The sequence below is a fragment of the Oryzias latipes genome, chromosome 21 (assembly GCF_053564925.1).
Source record: "Oryzias latipes strain Hd-rR chromosome 21, Olatipes_Hd-rR_3.1".
Taxonomy (NCBI): Eukaryota; Metazoa; Chordata; class Actinopteri; order Beloniformes; family Adrianichthyidae; genus Oryzias; species Oryzias latipes.
This window is the reverse complement of record NC_136257.1, coordinates 13,105,702-13,124,903: the sequence shown is the minus strand read 5'-3', so window position 1 is coordinate 13,124,903 and position 19,202 is coordinate 13,105,702. Positions and strand designations below refer to the sequence as shown.

At 38.9% G+C, this 19,202-nt stretch overlaps 1 protein-coding gene across 6 annotated transcripts in view; it reads left to right on the top strand.

Annotated features, from left to right (window-relative positions):
* ift88 (intraflagellar transport 88 homolog) overlaps positions 1-19,202 on the top strand; it is a 29,333-nt gene that overhangs the window by 3,036 nt on the left and 7,095 nt on the right. For all 6 annotated transcript variants that reach the window (XM_020713214.2, XM_011489446.2, XM_020713213.2 and 3 more), the window contains 15 exons: positions 3-93; positions 398-502; positions 1,721-1,823; positions 2,439-2,785; positions 4,441-4,511; positions 4,589-4,675; positions 10,318-10,417; positions 12,726-12,812; positions 12,902-13,088; positions 14,778-14,886; positions 15,042-15,192; positions 15,291-15,406; positions 16,328-16,380; positions 17,072-17,137; positions 17,226-17,332. In XM_020713214.2, the coding sequence (XP_020568873.1) occupies positions 3-93; positions 398-502; positions 1,721-1,823; positions 2,439-2,785; positions 4,441-4,511; positions 4,589-4,675; positions 10,318-10,417; positions 12,726-12,812; positions 12,902-13,088; positions 14,778-14,886; positions 15,042-15,192; positions 15,291-15,406; positions 16,328-16,380; positions 17,072-17,137; positions 17,226-17,332 (1,780 nt within the window). The remainder of the gene's footprint in view (positions 1-2; positions 94-397; positions 503-1,720; positions 1,824-2,438; positions 2,786-4,440; positions 4,512-4,588; positions 4,676-10,317; positions 10,418-12,725; positions 12,813-12,901; positions 13,089-14,777; positions 14,887-15,041; positions 15,193-15,290; positions 15,407-16,327; positions 16,381-17,071; positions 17,138-17,225; positions 17,333-19,202) is intronic.

Sequence of the window (19,202 nt, the reverse complement as noted above, 5' to 3'; positions counted from 1 at the left end):
AGGCCCGAGGAGAAGATCAAAATCATGGAGAAGAAAGTCAATGACCTGATAGAGGAGAGTTGCATGGCTTACAGCAGTGGCGCCTCACAGTTGGTCAGGGAGATCATTTATTTACCTCAGCCTGTATGCAGTTATTCCATTTGTTTTGTAAGATTTGTAGCTCTGTTGTTCATGCTAAAATGACTACATGACATTTGTCATCTCGAAAAAACACTTATATGTAACCAAAAAGGAAAAACGGAGTAATAATTGGGATTCTTAGGGTTAGTTTTCCTTTTATTTATCCTGTATTTTTAACATGAATTTGACCGTTTATGTTTTTTCACCTCAAACATGAGCATTTATATCACAGCTGCTGATCTGCCTTTGGGTTTGGGTCTTTGATGTGTCGCTATAGGCTCTTGAAAAGGCCAAAGAGGCGAGGAGAAAGGAGCAGGCGCTCGTCAGGCAGAGGGAACAGTCTGGTACTGCGGATCATATTAATTTAGACCTAACCTACTCTGTAAGTTAGATTGACGGCAAGTAGTGTTCTCCCGTTCTTCTGTGATTGATCTGTTTTCCACTTTTCTGTTCTGTTTGATTTGTTTTCTTTTTGTGTGGGGAGACGGATAAAATAACATGTCATTTTTTCATACCTTTTTATGAAATAATTGCCTCTGTTTAATACAAGTTCATTATTTACACTGGAAAAAATATTCTTCTCAAAACGAGGTAAAAAATATAGAATATAAGATGTTTTCCCCTTGTTGTAAGTAAAGAAAAAATCTGCTAATGAAACACGTAGAATTTGTCTTGGTAAAAATTTTTAAAATAAGTTGTGATGTTCTTCACATTTTAGAATAAATAAATCATGATGTTAGCTATAAACGCTCATATTTCGTTTTTTTTTCTCGTGTTATTGGAAATATCATGTCTTAAAATAAGCATGTTGTGCAAAATAATTTAATTACAGTTGGTATCATTTCGATTCCCCCAAACATATTCTATTTTAAGCAACAATCCAACTATCCCTATTTCTAGACCATAATCAACTTAAAGTAAGACTAGGAATACACATTTTAAGATCAATTTATCTTAAAAAATGTGTTTTGAGCCAAACAAACTCCTGCTTAAAAAAATGTGAAAAACGAGCAGTGAATGAATTATTTAAGGTCCGCTTGGGTTCTTTTCCTGTTTGATTGTGTGTCATCTGCACACAGTTAAGAAATGTCATCCCACCAAAAACTACAATTCCTTTCGCATTTGCTATCATTAAAATGTTCTTTGAAAAAGGAGTTAATTCAGTGGTATGCAGTGGTTGGGAGATATTCAGGTTTAGAAATGTGCTCTACAGAGGACAGATTTACATTGCAGGTTGTCAGGAGGAGATGTTACATTATGCCAGGCCTGACTTCTCTCAGACCATCCTAACAAAGCAACTAGAGAAAAAGGCCGTTTAATAAGTTCAATTAAAAAATCCAATGATGTCAAAAGAAAATCCCTGATGGATTACACATGCTTGTCCAAAAAACAGTTTTTTAGACAACTGGAGAAATTTGGAATCTGACAACAAAATCCCATCCAGGACATCAAAAACGAACCAGAACAACATATAACATTTTTTCACTTGGGTTATCTTTGGCAAAGGATGTTAATCTGAAACATTTGAGTGGAATAAATATGTAACAAATAAAGCAAATTCATTATCACAGTATTTACCCAATTCTTCCCCTATTGACAGGTTTTGCTCAACCTTGCAAACCAGTATGAACACAACGAAATGTACCCAGAAGCCCTGAACACCTACCAGGTCATCGTGAAGAACAAGATGTTTAATAATCCAGGTGAGCAGATCACCTGTGTTACGCTCACTGTCACTGAGTTCAGAGTTTGGTTGCTGTGGTGGACCAGGACATCCTGTGCTATGACACGGGGATTCCTGTGAAACCAGAGATTTTTTCTTTTTTGAACTCTCATTTCCATCCTGGTCTCTTTACTCCAATAAAAACTCTAAAAGAGTAGAAAGCTTCTTTAAACACTGACTATAAATCGCTCTGGAGTATAAGTCGCAGCAGCCAAAAAATGCTTGATAAAGAAGAAAAAATTGTAGAGGAGTATAAGTTGCACTGAAATAGTTATAAATGTTTTCAGATGCTGAAGCATAAATACATTTGTGTTTGGGACAAATTAGTACCTGAAATATCCCAGATCACTGTCATGAGGACAAACTTGTGATTTATGCCTTTTACTTTCATGATAACCGTTGTTTCCTTGTAGTTATTTGAACCCCTAATTTACTTGTATCCATTTTAATTTAAAATTGCACAAATCAGGTTTCAAAAACTGATGTTAAAACGTATGGCAAGTAATCTTTAACAGATTTGGCTTTTGTTTTATAAATGTCAGTCCTTGCTTTAGTTCTGCAGTTTCCACTCATATTAACTGTGCTTCTCCTTCAGGCCGTCTGAAAGTCAACATGGGCAACATTTACTTCCAGCAGAAGAACTACCCAAAAGCCATCAAGTTCTATCGCATGGCATTGGATCAGATCTCCAACGCTCACAAAGAAATGAGGATCAAGATCATGCAGAACATCGGGGTGGTGTTTTTGCGGATGGGCCAGTATTCAGATGCCATCACGTCCTTTGAGCACATTATGAGAGAGAGTCCCAACATCACAACGGGCTACAACCTTGTGCTGTGCAACTACGCCACTGGAGACAGGGAGGGGATGAAGAAGGCCTTTCAGATGCTCATTTCTGTTCCTCTGGGAATAGATGACGAGGACAAATACATTCCAGCCACTGTGGGTAACATTCATATTCACTTGATGTTGAGTTCAGTATCAACTCGCAGTTAGATTCATATTTACTGCGTTTGTCATCCCCAAAAGTCATTAGACGGTCTGTCTGTGTGTTTCAGTAAAGTAAAAAGTGGTGACAGAAAAATCTGATCTGGCATCTACCTGCCAAGATCCTCCACCACTTACCTAGTTAAAAAAAACATCACATTAAAACTTGATTAGTTAGCATTGTCTGTATCTGAGAACTGGACTGAGTGACTGTGACGTCACCGATAGATAACGGTTTACTTCAAGCTCCAATTATATGAAGTTAGTTCAATTGCCATTTATTTTTGCAACGCAGACACTGTCATGTTGGAGCCAGACGACGTCATTAGGCAGTGATTGGTCCAAGTTGGTCTGAGTCATAATTTCTATGCCCGGTCCAAGCAGGACTGAGCTTGTTGGAAGGCCACACCCCTACCACTCAAAAGCAGGCCACACTAAATCTGTCAAACATTTCGAACATTTGACGTGAGACCACATACTTTTACTCAGGCATCTGATTGGTGAGTTTATAACTTCAATTACTTGCAATTAAAGATGAATTATCATGAAAAAAATTAGGATTAGCAAGAACATCGTAAAAAAGGTAGTAGAGCTATTCAGTGATTCTGACAAACATAATGAGTAATAGCTGTTAATTTCTCAATCCAGTTCTCATCTAAAGTCAATGTCAGTCAGCTGATATCTATAAAGTTTAGAGAATGGTACATTTGTTTCCAGCTGGCGGGGGGGAAAAACTTCACCTCATGACAATTGAACGATTGGACAATGGCTGGCAGGCTGCTTGGCTGGCAGGCTGCTGGACTGGGAGGAGAAAGGTTTTAAAGCAGAGATTATGAGTATATCAAGGCATGCCTAAAGCAAGGAGAAAGAGGGATTTTGCACAATTGAATCACATAAAGCAGTTTTTTAAGGGGCATAAAAAACATTAACCCCTTAATACCTGAATTTAGTTCCAACTATGAAAAAAATAATCCACAAATAGTACTTGTGCTTTCAAATAAATGCTAAATTAAGGTAAATGTGGAGCAGAAGTGGTTTGATGCAATAGTTGTCAAGTGGCTTTGCTACTTTTGCTGACTTCTGCAGTAATTTGAACGATTTTCATGTTTTTGCTGTTTACTGTCTGAACTGTGAAATGTTGAAACACGCTTATTTAAGTAGTTTAGCATGGCCATAGCTTCACTCTTTTGTCACATTAGATCGTTTTACATCCTTAACACTCTCTTAACACAAACCCCCCTCTCTTTAAAACTATGTTTAAACTTTGAAAAAGCCTTCATCTGTGGTTTCACTCTGTGCTGAACTGAGAAAAAAGTATTATCATGAGAAACTCTATCCTGAACATAATGGTGTTGGTGCATTTGCCAGCAAACAGGCCTGTCGTCAGGAAGACCTGCCAAATGCTGAGTGGGATTTTTATTTTTCCTGTTGGAGCAGTTTGGCCTCTGCTGAAGACTGGAAAAAGCAATTGGCTTCCTGTTTGACTGCTTACTCACATCTGTGCACTGTCTTCTCTTTTTCCATGCAACAAAATCATTGTGTAACGCACACATTCTTAATCTAGTGAATTTAGCATTCTGCATTGAGGCGTGTCCTTTTTGTTCTTTCAGGATGACTCTAGCACAAATATGGTCATTGATGCCATTAAGAATGATAAGCTTTACCAAATGGAAAGAGACAAGTAAGAAAAACTCCAGTAAATTTGTAAGTTTGTTGCCAAGTGAACCAACTGAATGTCCATTCCTGTGTTGTTCACAGAAAAGCCCAGGCAGAGAAGTACATCATGACCGCAGCCAAGCTCATCGCCCCGGCCATTGAGACCTCGTTTGCCAGTGGATTTGACTGGTTAGTAGAAGTTTGTAGAAAACATTCAAAAAGACGTTAAAGCAGGCATGTCCAAAGTCTGGACCATTGGACCTAATATAGCCTGGGTTCCAAATTTCCACTGAGCCCTGAAGCTCCTGTCATAAAATCAATAATATGTGGCCACCATCAGGTTCTACAAACTGTAGGTCCAAATTATTTACTTTGATTGGCTAAATTATGTTCAAATTTGTAAATCTGTGGCAACACTGTTGTGTTACCCTTCTAGGCCATTTCTAAAATGTGTGAAAAATGTAAATAAAAAAAAGGCAAGTTGACAGTGAGGGCCACTGCTTCCAGGACAAGTGAAAATTGGAGTGTGTTTTTCAGTGGACATGCGAAACAGCTGTGTCTGCCTAACATGCCAAGAGACTGTTGCTGTTTTCAAGCAGTTTAACATCAAGAAAGACTACCAGATGAGACGTGCTAACTGGGAAAACCTGACTGGGACAGAAAGAACAGTGCAAAAACTAGAAAGTCTTTTAACGGCACAGCAGTGTTTTCTGACAAACCTGTGAGGCAAATGAAGATGCCTCAATGAAAGCAACAAGGTTGCGGCAGCTCAGCAAACCTTTTACTGATTGGGAATTTATTAAAGACTACGTGATGAAAAGGGTTGGAGAACATTTGACCTGAGCAGAAGCCAGAGTTTGCCAATGTTCGCCTGGCTTGTAACATTGTGGTCTGGAAACTTGGAAAACAGTTCATCAGAAAGTTCGACAGTTGGAGGCAAAAGTAGTGAGGTCTGAATTTCTGTCTTCTGCCTACAACAAAAGGTACAGATTTTTTTTTTTTGAAGAGTGCATGATGTAATGAAGGTCAGCGAAGAGCTACTTGACCTTCAGGGCCCAGATTGATTTGTTTTTCTGATCAAAGGCACAGTGGTCCTTCTAAAAAACTGATGAAATAATGAATTATTTTCATTTAAACCTTAATTTAACTATGTTGAAAGGTTTGTTTTTCCCAACAGACTATTTCTTCTTTTTATTTCTGTTCCTCAAGTATGAAAATCCCAGTAGTTTGGGTTGAATTGTATTTAGGTTTATTTGTGTTTACTGTGAAGAAATGTAAAGAATGCCATTGGAAGAAAGTTTTCATGAAATTCAGGAGTTCATTTGCATTTAATGTTATTACAATGGTTCAAAGACTGGAAGACCGAATTGGACCAAATCCAAATTCTTCCCCTACGCCTACGGCTTCTCCCTACACCTACAGTTTTTACCTTACAAGCGGAGAGTTGTGGAAAAATAGCTTCCTTAAATTCAGACAACTCTACCCCAAATTGACGTCATGAATAGTCACAGGTGAGCCACGTTAGCGCTCAGAAAATACATAACAACATTGGTTTTATCATTTTAAAAAGTCATCCAAAAACAAAAAGTCAGTACTTACATTGAAATGTAAACTTTTGTGCTTCAGAGCACACCCACATGAAGAAATGCATTTCTCTTCCATGGCACCGCGCGACACGGATCAACCTAGCGGCAGAGGGATAGACCGGCCTAAGTCACTACGGCTTTTCCTTACAAAAATAAATTGGGACAGCACTACAGCTCCAAATGCACCTACAACATTTGGATTTGGCCTGAATAATCTTCCCTGCATATTTTTACATCACCAAATCTGTCCTCTTTGCAAAATGTTTGGACACCCCTGCATTAAAGTCAAACAATAATTTAATTTTGAGTTTTTTTTGTTTATGTGGGAACCAATTAATTTTTTTAATTTCTCAATATTTAGATTTTTTTTTACGCATCAATGAGAATAACTAACTTTTAAATACAAATGTTAATGTTATGACACTTCAACTATTTCATGATAAAATATGAGTAGAGCTAATATATTCTCTTCATATAAACCCCTCACAGGTTGAATTGAAGCCATTGGCCATGAAGCAAAATTCAGTCTAAGGTGCATCTATGGCCTGGTTTGAGTTGTGTAAAGCTGTGCAAAGATTATTTGTGCTGTTTAAATGAGATTTGCTGCTGACCGACTAAGACCACGCAGTATAGAAAATGTGCTATGAATTGCTCACAATAAATAAATGCAAAGAAGAGTAGAGAATATGCACAATAGATGCAATTTTACTAAAACACATTCTGCAGCCGCTGCACGGTGGCACAGTGGTTAGCGCTCTTGCCTCACAGTAAGAAGGCCTCTGGTTCAAGTCCCGGCTGGGGGACATGAAAAAACAACATCAACAGGGGACCTTTCTGTGTGGAGTTTGCATGTTCTCCCTGTGCATGCCTGGGTTCTCTCCGAGGTCTCCGGCTTCCTCCCACCGTCCAAAAACATGCTTCATAGGTTAATTGGCAACTCTAAATTGTCCCTAGGTTGTGAATGTGAGAGTGAATGGCTGTGTGTTTGTGGACATTCTACCCTGCGACAGACTGGCGACCTGTCCAGGGTGTCCCCTGCCTTCGCCCACAAGTGGCCGGGATAGGCTCCGGCAGCCCCGTGACCCCGAAAGAGAAAAAGGGTCAAGAAAATGAATGAATGAATGACCTTTGAAAAAGGTCTGACTTAAAGCCAGGAAATAATAAATTTGAAAAACTGTAATAAATGGCTTTAATAACCATGAACAGTCAGCCTTTAGCTCCTCCAGTAACTCAAAACTATGGAAGCATTACTGAAAGCCTATGTCAGTGTTTTTAACCAGTGTGCCATAGCACACTAATGTGTACCATGACTGTATATTGTTAAGTAAGATTACAGAAATTCTTTTTTTCCTTTTACCTTTATCAAGAATAGATTTAACCTCGGTTCAAAAAAGATTGAGAAACACTGACTGATGTGTCAATAGGATTTACATCTGTCATTCCACTGAATTCACATGAGCAGAAAAGATAATCTCTGTCGATATCTCATTAAAACTATGATGTATCAAGTTGTTTCACTTTCCAGCAGGATTTCTTCAGTTTAGTTGTATGGTTAGGGGACTTGACTTATGTTTCAGAAAGCCCATAATGTGCACTATAAATTTAGATATTTGCATTAATCTTCCCAGTTTAGTTCACTTACTGCCAAAAACCCTTTTATTGCATACATGGATTATATATTAGATTAGATTAGATTAGATTAGATTCAACTTTATTGTCACTGCACATGTAGGTACAAGGCAACGAAATGCATCTAACCAGAAGTGCAATAAGCAGTAAGTACAGAATCAAGGTCTATAGTATGTACAATAACTATACAGGTAAGTATTATGGACATAATTTACAGATATTAATACTATAAGCACGATATACAGATAGGTGTACTATGAACATACTATTCAGATGGGCTATGTAAAAGTGTATGAACACTATAGGCAGAACTATGAACATAATTTACAGTATTGCAATGGACAGTAAAGTACATAGAAAATATTACAATGTGCAGATGGATTATACAGTGTTCCCGGATGAACAGACAGTAGTGCAAGTAATAACAAGTTACTGTTTTTGCTTGTTGTGAATAGTAAATAATTCAGAGTGTTGAAGAGGGGGAGGAGTCTATGGTGGTGTGGGGGGTGTTTTAGGGGTGTCAGAGGGAATAGTTCAGCAAGGAGACAGCTTTAGGGAAAAAACTGTTCCTGAATCTTGTGGTCCTTGTCCGGAGGCTCCTGAAACGCCTCCCGGAGGGGATGAGGTTAAACAGTCCGTGGTCAGGGTGAGAGGAGTCCTTGAGAATGCTGCGAGCTCGACGTAGACAGCGTTTCCTCTGGATGTCCTCAAGAGGAGGAAGTGGTGTCCCTGTGATGCGCTGCGCAGTTTTCACCACCCTCTGCAGTGCCTTGCGGTCAGCCACTGAGCAGTTCCCATACCAGACTGAGATGCAACTCGTTAGGATGCTCTCGATCGCACACCGGTAGAAGTTCACCAGGATGGATGAAGACAGCTGGTTCTTCTTCAGTGTCCTGAGGTAGAAAAGACGCTGGTGAGCCTTCTTGAGCAGGCTGGAGGTGTTTGTGGCTCAGGACAGTTCCTCCGAGATGGTGGTTCCCAGGAACTTGAAGCTGGAAACACGTTCAACAACCATCCCGTTAATGTGGATGGGGTCATGAGGGCTTCCATTCTTCTTCCTGAAGTCCACAATGAGCTCCTTGGTCTTGTTGGTGTTAAGGAGCATGTTATTGTCAGCGCACCATGTGGCCAGGTGCTGTACCTCTTCCCTGTAGGCAGTCTCATCGTTGTCACTGGATCCATGCACGGGCTTGCAGTCGTGGGTGTAAAGGGAGTAGAGGAATGGGCTCAGCACTCAGCCCTGTGGTACGCCAGTATTAAGTGTGATGGTGGTGGAGTGGGTGTGACCTGACCGAACATGCTGAGGCCTGTTGGTCAGAAAGTCCATAATCCAGTTGCAGAGGGAGGTGTTGATTTCCAGGTCTCCAAGTTTTGTGGTCAGTTTGGAGGGAATGACGGTGTTAAATGCTGAGCTGAAGTCAACAAACAACATCCTAACATATGTGTTGTTATTGTCCAGGTGTGTGAGTGCAGAGTGCAGCACTGTGCATACTGCATCCTCTGTGCTCCTATTTCTGCAGTAGGCAAATTGGTGTGGGTCCAGTGTGGGTGGGAGGCAGTCTTTGAGGTGTGCTAGGACCAGTCGCTCGAAGCACTTCAGAATGATGGGTGTGAGTGCCACGGGGCGATAGTCATTCAGGCACGTTGGGGAGGAGTGTTTCGGTACTGGCACAATGGATGTGGACTTAAAACATGTTGGCACAGTTGCCTGGGAGAGGGACAGGTTGAAAATGTCTGTGAAGACCCCTGCAAGCTGCTCTGCACATGCCCTAAGCACACGTCCAGGAATGCCATCCGGGCCAGCAGCCTTGCGTGCATTGATCCGGCTCAGTGCAGTTTGGACATCTGAGGGGGTGAGTTTAAGGCAGGGGTGTCAAACTCATTTCCACCGAGGGCCACATCAGTATAGCGGCTGTCCTCAAAGGGCCGGATATAACTTGTACATGTAACTAAATGTAATGAAACATACATGTAACTACTCCTTAATGTTAAACAACTAATTTATTTATTTATTATAATTTTTGAAAGTGACAATCACAGTTGCATAGAAAACATATGTTTGCTTGTTATTCTAGCATAAATCCTTTTAAATTTGATTCTGTCAGGTTAGGTTATATGGACAGTGTTTGAGTCATAATGTTTAGTTGCCCAATTCGATATTTCAAGGCAGATTCCCCCTAGATATGAATAAATACACACCAATTTTTATTTTTTATTTTAAGAAATCAAAAACTTTTATGCTCTCGGGGGCCACATAAAATGACATGGAGGGCCACATTTGGCCCCCGGGCCTTGAGTTTGACATATGTGGTTTAAGGGGTTGGTGGTCTGCTGAGGGTGAGATTTTGGTGGCCGTCTCCTTGCTGTCGCTATTGAAGCGAGCATAAAAGTAATTTAGCTCGTTAAGGAAGGAGACGTCCGTGACTGTTGGTGTGGAGTTGCTTGACTTGTATGCTGTTTTGTCCGCTTAATTGACTCATTGCGGTCAGTGAACGTGCATCTCGCCTTTACATGTGCTGTTTGTACACACAAACCTTTGGTAAATCAGTGTTATTATTATGTAAATAATATGTGCAAAGTGTTACATTAAAAGTAAAGTGTATTGTTGCTTTTAAGGTGTGTGGATATGGTGAAGGCTTCTCAGTATGTTGAGCTTGCCAACGATCTGGAGATCAACAAAGCCATTACATACCTCAGACAGAAGGACTTCAACCAGGTGAGTCAGTTTAGCGCCTTAGTTCTCCAGCTGACCAAAAATGTATTTGATGACCGGAGTAGATCGCACTGTGTTCGTTATTTTAACCCTTTTTGATCTTTTTTTCTACTTTACAGTTTGCTCTATGAATTTATTGATATGTTTGTGATTATACTAAACAGAAATTTCACAATAAACCTGGTACTGTCCAAAACCTCAATGCCAAATGGTAAATTAGTGCATATTTTGCTGGAAAAAAAATCAAAAAAAAAAATCAAACAGTTTTTATCTTTAAAAACAAAAAATCAAACATGTAAAGGCAAAATAAAAATGTATAAATCCACAAGGAATGCAAAGAAAAGGTCAAAACAATGTGAAAAATCTATCAAATAAATGGCAAAATCCCACTGAACTACAGTACATACAACTTTCAATGATAAATTCCTAGTATCACATTTATGTGTCGTAACTCTTGTTATGCTTGTTGCAATACAAAAATTCCAAAGCTTCAATCTTTTTAAAACCTTAATGTTGAATTTTGAATTTCATTCTGAGTTTCCTTGCTGTGTTATTGTAAACAGTTGATGCGGTTGGCAAATTCACTAGTGAGTTGAGGGTCGGCTGAGGGTTGAGACAGTTGTTCTCTTTTTTCTTCTTCAAGTACTGTCATTTGATACAACCACAATTCATTTGTTTAATTTTTCATCACAAAACTGTTGATCAAAGCTCCTGAGTTTACATTTTCTCCTCCATGTCAGCTTCAAGTCTTTGTTTTGTTTTTTTCATTTCTTTCCCAACTGGATGAAAAAGAATGAGGGATGTCTGCCTTCTGCATTAATCATCTCCTTTAAGCTGTTGGGATTTATCACCTAGACAAGATGTAGTTTATTTATTTATTTATTTATATTTATATATTTATTTACAAAAGCTAAAGGATTTCTGCACACCATCCAGACTTCCAAAAAAAAAATGTATCTTTTCAATGATGGGCAGGGTTGCTCTACACCAAGGTCCTGCCCACAAATGTCTAATAAACTGCTGCTGCTCTACAAAAACTATGTTCCAGAATAGAGCACCATTTTATTTTTATTTTGGCTAAATAACCCCCAAATTAAAAGATCACTGGAAACGTTTTAAAATAGCTCAAACGATGATTGAAGTGGATCTTTAATGGTTCAGAATGAAATAGAGTCGTTGAAATTATCCGTTTAGTTTATTGTTTGCTGTTTTTGGCAATAATATTTACATAGATGCTCTGGTACTATCATAGATCATAACAGTGAGCAGAAAAATATGTGTCTTATATTACTTTTTGATAAAAAAAAGAAATGTAAAATTATTTTTACATTATAGGAAATATCCAACCATCCTGCAATGAAATATTGAATACCTGCTAAAGGGTAAAGGCCTGTTTTATGCAAAAATCCCTTTCGGGGTCACGGGGGTTGCCTGTCCCGGCTTCTGTTGGGCGAAGACGGGGTACAAACTGAACAGGTCGATAGTCTGGAGCAGGGCATGCAAGCACTCCCGTACACAATCACACATGTACACCTAGGGACACTTTAGCACTACCAATTAACCTGCATTGTGGGAGGAAGCCAGAGTGACAGAGTGCAGAAAACCCATAAATAAAGGCTTGAATAGGAATTCACAAGTAACTCATCAGTTTTTCCTTGATCCAAATCTTTTAGTAAAATGAGCAAACCTGGTTTTGAATGAGAAAAATGATCAAATAGAAGTTTAGTTGACTAATGACTCAGTGGGTTTGAATGGATTTGATTGAACCGTTTGGCTTATGGGCCTCAAAGGGTTCTAAAATTTGACACAAGGGCCAGAAGGCATGGAGTGATTTGGTCATCCACCTCATAGGAGAAAGAAAAAACATGGAGTTTGGATGAAAACATGCTTCAATTTTCAATTTTAAGGTTGTGAACATTTCAACTGTTGCTCTTTAAGAACCAAAAACATGTCTCCATTGTAGACTTTGTTTTTGAAGTGGATAAAATTGTTAGAAATGGAATTTCTGTTTTGAAAGAAATATCTTAAAAAATCTATTTTGACAGTAGGAACGTAATAAAATCTTATTTTTAATTTTTTTTTAAATGAAGTGTTTGTTAAATTTTTGCAAGTAAACTATAGAAGAGTTTTCTCTTCATATGCTGATGTGTTTAGAAGCTTTCATTCTTTTGGTGTTCTAGTTGTAGAAGATCTATCTAAAAGGGAAAATGCTCATACTTGGTTTATATTGTTAATCAAATTCATCTGGATGAGAAAAAAAGAAAAAAAACCCTGTTTCTGATCAACTGGTTGTTGTATGTTGTGTAATCAGGCAGTGGAAACACTGAAGACTTTTGAGAAAAAGGACAGCAGAGTGAAGAGCGTTGCAGCTACAAATCTCTCCTTCATCTATTTCCTGGTAAAAGTCTTTTTAAATATCAAAAGTGTTTTTTTATGTGGGGATCTAATCGTTTTCTCTGTTTCTGTAACCTGTTTGACCCCTTCCAGGAGAAAGATTACGACCAAGCTGATCGATACGCAGATCTTGCTATGAACGCTAACCGCTACAACCCTGCTGCTCTCGTCAATAAGGGAAATACAGTGTTTGTCAAGCAGGATTATGAAAAGGCTGCAGAGTTCTTCAAAGAAGCTCTGAAGAATGATTCCTCCTGCACTGAAGGCCTTTACAACCTGGGTAATACTGGAGCTCTTCATGGAGAACTAAAACAGTGACAATTCACTTCATTTCAATAATAACTAAGTGGACTTGTGTTGAAACAGTTTACAGCCTTTATTACCAAAAGACATAATGATGAGTACGGAAATATGGCACAGCAGTTTCTGTTTGTCATACATTGTTTGTGATACATATTTTTGATCACCCAGATTAGAGAAAGACTCCTGTCAGCCTAAACGTCTTTTCTTAACGCCTTAGTCGGGTAGATACAGGCTGTCTGCGAATGAAAAATGGCCAAACCTGTCCAGGACATGCAGGTGGCTCGCAGGAAGTTTTTCAGTCAGCCTGTACAGAGAAAACTTTCATGCACATTTTTTTTGCAACGGGCATGCTGCAGAGTGTCAGGTAGTAGAACATTTAAACAAAATGTAAGGGTAATATAGGTTGGACGCAAGCCTGATGTCCAGATCTTTAATTTTTTCAAGCTCACTAAAACCTGTGCACTGCACAAAGAGCCCATTAGTGCTGTTCATGTGATAAGTGTGCGCTCCTTCTGAGCAGTCTGTGTGTTAGGAATAAGGAAAGTAGACAATCAGAGCTTAGTGTGTGAGGACATCCTAAAGGGCATCTTAATGGCACTTATGTTTCTACTACATGGCTCTTGCAAGCTGGATTTTCACGCTCAGTAATGAGCCAGTTTGCATACCTTACTATTGACTAGAGTGTGATATAAGTGCACCACCGTACGACAGCATCATTCATATGTCATTAGTGTGGGCAACTGACATTGTCCTTAAGAGTACTTCACAATACACTTACCACACACACAGCAATGGTACATTCTACTTCCATGACGTCCCTTGTGACCCTGCACAGGCCTAGACAACCCAAAAACCCACAGCACCCCTACAGGTCAGCGCCCGTACGAGTGCATGTGACTAAGGCGTTCACCCACTTCATAGTCATCTGTTTCCACATTATTGTGGTTGCTGAGCTTAGAGAAAACCTGCTGTTCGTTTCTTAGGGATCATTGTGAAGTTGCCTTCTAACAACAGATTTAACGGCTGCAGCCAATAGGAGATCAATAGGAGCCAATAGGAGATCATTCTAAAGCAGACTTTTGGGGGAAAATGCAAACAATAGATGTTTTTCTTTTCTTAAATTTTTTTAAAGTTTTTTTTTTAACGTCATGTGATATTTCAAGAGGTTTTTATGATTTAAGATAATATGTAAGTTAAAGATGAACATTTAAAAATTTTTTGCAGTGATCAATAAATGTAAAAAAATGGGAAAAAAAAATCTTTAAATGTTTCATAGACACAGCTAGAAGGTAATGGAGGATCTTTTAATGGCGTGATCCAAACTTTCTGTCTACTCTGCTTTGCACCACATTGGCAATTACGGCTTTACAGAATAGAATAGAATAGAATAGGATAGAGGGTTAGAACTTAATTGATTCTACAAAGGAGAACTTGTTAAAAAAGCTCTATCCATCCATAATCTTAATTTCAAAGATTGTTCTAAATGGAATCATAAGAGGGGTTATTATTTTAACAGGAGCCTGGAAAAGCAAATGACTGAGAGATTAAGTACTTAGAATCAAACTAAAAATGTATTTCTTCTTACTAATAAATATGATGCAGTTTTAAGATGTTAGCATTTCAGGAAACCTAAAACTTAATTTTTTTCTCCTTTAATTGACTTCAGGTTTGACCTATAAGAGACTGAACCGCCTTGAAGATGCCCTGGACTGCTTCCTGAAGCTTAATGCCATTCTGAGGAACAGTGACCAAGTCATGTGTCAGATAGCTGACCTGTATCTTTGTCAAAATCAGTTTGAAAGGCTTTAAAAGTCTTTTTATATTTTCTAAAACAGATGGGTTGTTTTAAGATCCCTTTCAGGTCATGGAAGTTGCATTTCTATTCAGTTTCACATGCGTTTCTTTTTAGCCCTTGATGTTTTGATGTCAGCTATGAGCAGCTGGGAGATCTACAGCAGGCAATCGAGTGGCTGATGCAGGTCATCAGCGTGACTCCCACTGACCCACACATTCTCGCAAAGCTGGGAAAGCTGCACAACGATGAGGGAGAGAAGTCCCAGGCTCTACACTATTATTCTGAGGTAGAAACTCAATTCCTTTCTTTCTACAAACTTATTAATGAGCGCTTATGTACTGCATGAATCCCTGGTTAGTGAGAGGTTGCTGACATGCTGTTCAGTCTTTCAGGTACTTTCCCTCCAACATCAACGTGATCACATGGCTGGGTGCTTACTACTTGGATACCCAGTTCTGTGAGAACGCCATTCAGTATTTTGAAAGAGCCACTCTGATACAGTAAGTTATAATGATGGAGCGTGATGGCAGTGAGCGTTACGTTCACTGACAAACCAAATCTATTGAATGGATCTGTAATATGAAGGGGAGGAAGAAAATCCCAGTCAGGAAGCTGTCCTTTGTTTAGCTGGCTTTACTCTTTCACACAAAAATAGATGGTTTCAAACTAAGACAGCCTGAAACACACACTATTTGTCTTTGGGAGATCATCAGTGAGGGAAGGAGCCATTAAAACTGTACATGTACTGCATTGACTCTGCTGAGAAGATATTTAAAAATCCTCTCAGAGCAGAGTGCATATTCAGTTTAAAGACCCACTCTGATGTAAATCGTGTTTTTGGTGTTTCTAACATGTTCTTGTGGCATATTTCTGATGTTGAAGGATGTATATAAAGAAAAATAAGCTCAAATGAGCATTTCTTTGTATTTTTTATTCAAATCGTTGTGAATCAGGAGAAGATGAAGAAATGCCATTTGAAAAAGGATTCATTTGTTGTGTAGAAAATACGCTGGGCGTGCCATAAGCTCCCCGCATTAAGCTCTCAGCAACAGGGAGTCGAATGAGAACAGGGTTGCTATGTGCCCACGACTCGGAGGTGAATTTCTAATGAGCGCCTGTCACTCTGCAGAAACTATGTCCTAGAAAACAACACAGAAAAATAGATCAAAAGATGATCGGAGTGGGACTTTAACTTCTCAGAAAGTGAAGAATAGGTAGAAGGGAGAAAACAGCAGCATCTGGACTCCTGTTTCTTATCACCAAGTCAGTAAAAGCAAAATGTGACTTTGATTTCAAGCTTTATTTTTGTTCTTCTTCTAGCTTTTATTCCATTCAAATGTAAAAATTCCTAAACTTTTCTGGAATTTGGGGTGTACGGCTGGTTTCACACTGACTGGATACTTCTATGTCATATTCTTTAGACCCACCCAGGTGAAGTGGCAGCTGATGGTGGCAAGCTGCTACAGAAGAAGCGGTGAGATGGCAATTTCTTTCAAAACAAGCACAGAATCAAAAGAGTTTTTTAAAGTGCCTGTCTTTATCTTTTTCTTTTATTTTTTTATTTTAAATAGTGAAGGTTTACAGAGTATTCTTAGTTAGTCTTGGCCCACAGATCCATTCTCCAAATTAAGACTCCTCACAAAACTTTTTAAAGGACCCCACATGTCTTCGAACAGTTCCAACTTTCCTTTCCTAATACATCTAATCCTTTCTAATGGAAAAAACTATGAGCATCTGTTTCCCCCAGTGAGTCAACTTGGGCCTACAGGTTCTTCTCCAAAACATTGCAATGGTTCTTTTTGCTTGTAAAAAACACATGTCAATCATAATTTGTTTGCTTTTAGTAAACTTGGGATTTTAAGGATATATACCTAGAATAAACATAGCAGGATTTGTTGGAACAGTTTTTGAAAGAATCATCTCCACTGCTTTTCTAACCTCCCAAAAAAGTCTTATCTCAGGGCATTGCCACATGCAGTGGAAGAGAGTCCCTTTAGCCTCAGCACACTTACAACAGATATCGGGGATATTACTCTTATATCGGTTCAGTTGAGCTGGTGTTATATATGTTCTCATAAGCCACTTGTACTGCAGAAGCCTAAACCGAGTACTGATTGTCTTTATCTTTTTAAAATAAATTTACTTATATATAAATTTTTCTTTAGGAAACTACCAGAAAGCTCTGGAAACCTATCAAAACATCCACCGCAAGTTTCCAGACAATGTCGAATGTAACATTTTGAGTTTTTTACACTTTATTCCAAGCAAATGCTTGAACAGCAGCAGAATTAAAGAAAATAATGGATGCTTGTTATGCAGGCCTGCGTTTCCTGGTGAGGTTATCTACTGATATGGGTCTGAAGGAGGTCCAAGATTATGCCACCAAGCTGAAGAAGGCGGAGAAGACGAAGGAAATCCAAGAGCAGGTCATTTCTGTTCACCTTTAAAGGCTTTGATGTTCTCTGGATAACCTACTGTAGTCATTTTCCAAAAAAAAAAAAAAAAAATACATTATCATCACTTTTGCAGGATCATGGCAGCCTCTTATTTACTCTTTATAGTCTCACTATCTAAAAAACAGATGTGTCGTTTTGCAGCATAACTTCTTTTTGATGTCCATAAATGTTAAACAGTGATGACAGAAGATGGTAAGAAGCTGTTCAACACCTGAATCTCATTAATCTGGAGTTTTTTGTTTTTTTATATCCTGCCTTTCTCAAAGACCTGATCCTGTGAGCCTGTTTACTTTGTTTGGTGTGGCTTTAAGTCCCACTCCGATCATCATTCCGATCACAATGATCTGTTTCCACTGGTCTTTTCAGTTATGATTCTGTCTTTTTAGCCCAAATTAAAAAAAACTGTCATTTTCTAAAATGGTAAATGGCGTATACTTAAGTATATAGCGCTTTTCTACCTTCTTCAAAGGCCGAAAGCGCTTTACAGTCACAGACCCATTCATCCATTCACCCATTCACACACTGTTGGCGGCTCTGCTGCTGAACACTGGCATCAACCTTCCACCAGAGGCATGGTGGGGTTCAGTGTTGGGGTGTACGGCTACTATATTATGGCTTCCCTTTTCTAATAGTGTTGCTCCTCTCTTCCTCCTTCCCTATATTCCTATCAGAGGTCGACCGCCCTTTCACTGCCCCACAGCCACCCCAAAAACTAAGACATTGTTTTTGACATCCGAGTTTTGGGTGGGACCTTGGCACGGAGCAACCCCGCAATCCCACTTCCCATCATCTATCTGTTTACATGCTTTCCCGCTAGCTAACAGACCCTCACAACCCCAAATTAACATTACCGATATATCAAAAATGGCGAACAATATTGGAGCTATCCGGCCGTACAGTTTTGATCCAGATTCCAGGACGAGGAAAACAAAGACGTACCTGGATCTATTTGTCTACAAGTGGATTCATCAGAATGGAGCAGAGCAGGGAGCTTGCTGCCTTTCAATTGTAGCTCCTACGTCAGAATTTCTTTCAGACAGCACTTTTTCGCCTGCTCCCGATTCACGACGGTTTGAATAAAGAAATACATGTACTCAGAAGTCCAATTTTGAGCTTAATTTTCTCAATATATGTCCTCTAATCATCAGAAAATGCCACAAGAATGTGTTAAAAACACCAAAAGCACAATTTTCATTAGAGTGGGTTTTTAATCGTTTGACACTTGTGGATCTTTCAGTTTGCTGAACATTACCAACAAGGATGGTCTGTTAGTTCGTTTAGGCTGAAGTCCTTTTTTTTTTGTATTTCTGTCCTAAAACAGCCACTTCATGTTGCAGTTTGACTTTGAGACACTGGTGATAAAGAAGCAAAACTACTGCCAAACTACACACTTCTTTATTTCTATGAATCCCTTTTCTAATATTTGTTGCTCCTCACTTCCTCTAGCACCCACGTGCCTCTACTGAACTGGAAACAGAACAAAATTCAAATTCAAAACAAACATAGTATTTAAAGCACATGATTAATCAGTAAAGCATCTCTGTGAGTGCTTTATCAAACCATTTTAGCTTCAAAGATCTTTTATCATAACTATATACAAATAAACCACTGAGATTGATGTGAGCCAACCTTTGCTCAAGGCAGCCTTTCAATCCATGCTTCAAGTCTTTGTTTCAACTTTTCCATCTGTAAAAAAGAAAAGTTCGGAGAAAACTTTAATTTAAAAACTAGCTGGTCTCTAATCCTTAGCCTCAGTACAACACACAAGAGTAAAAGTGTTGAATCATCGATTTTGTTTTGTAGAAATACCTGAAAGCATTAAGATGATGATTTGTACCTC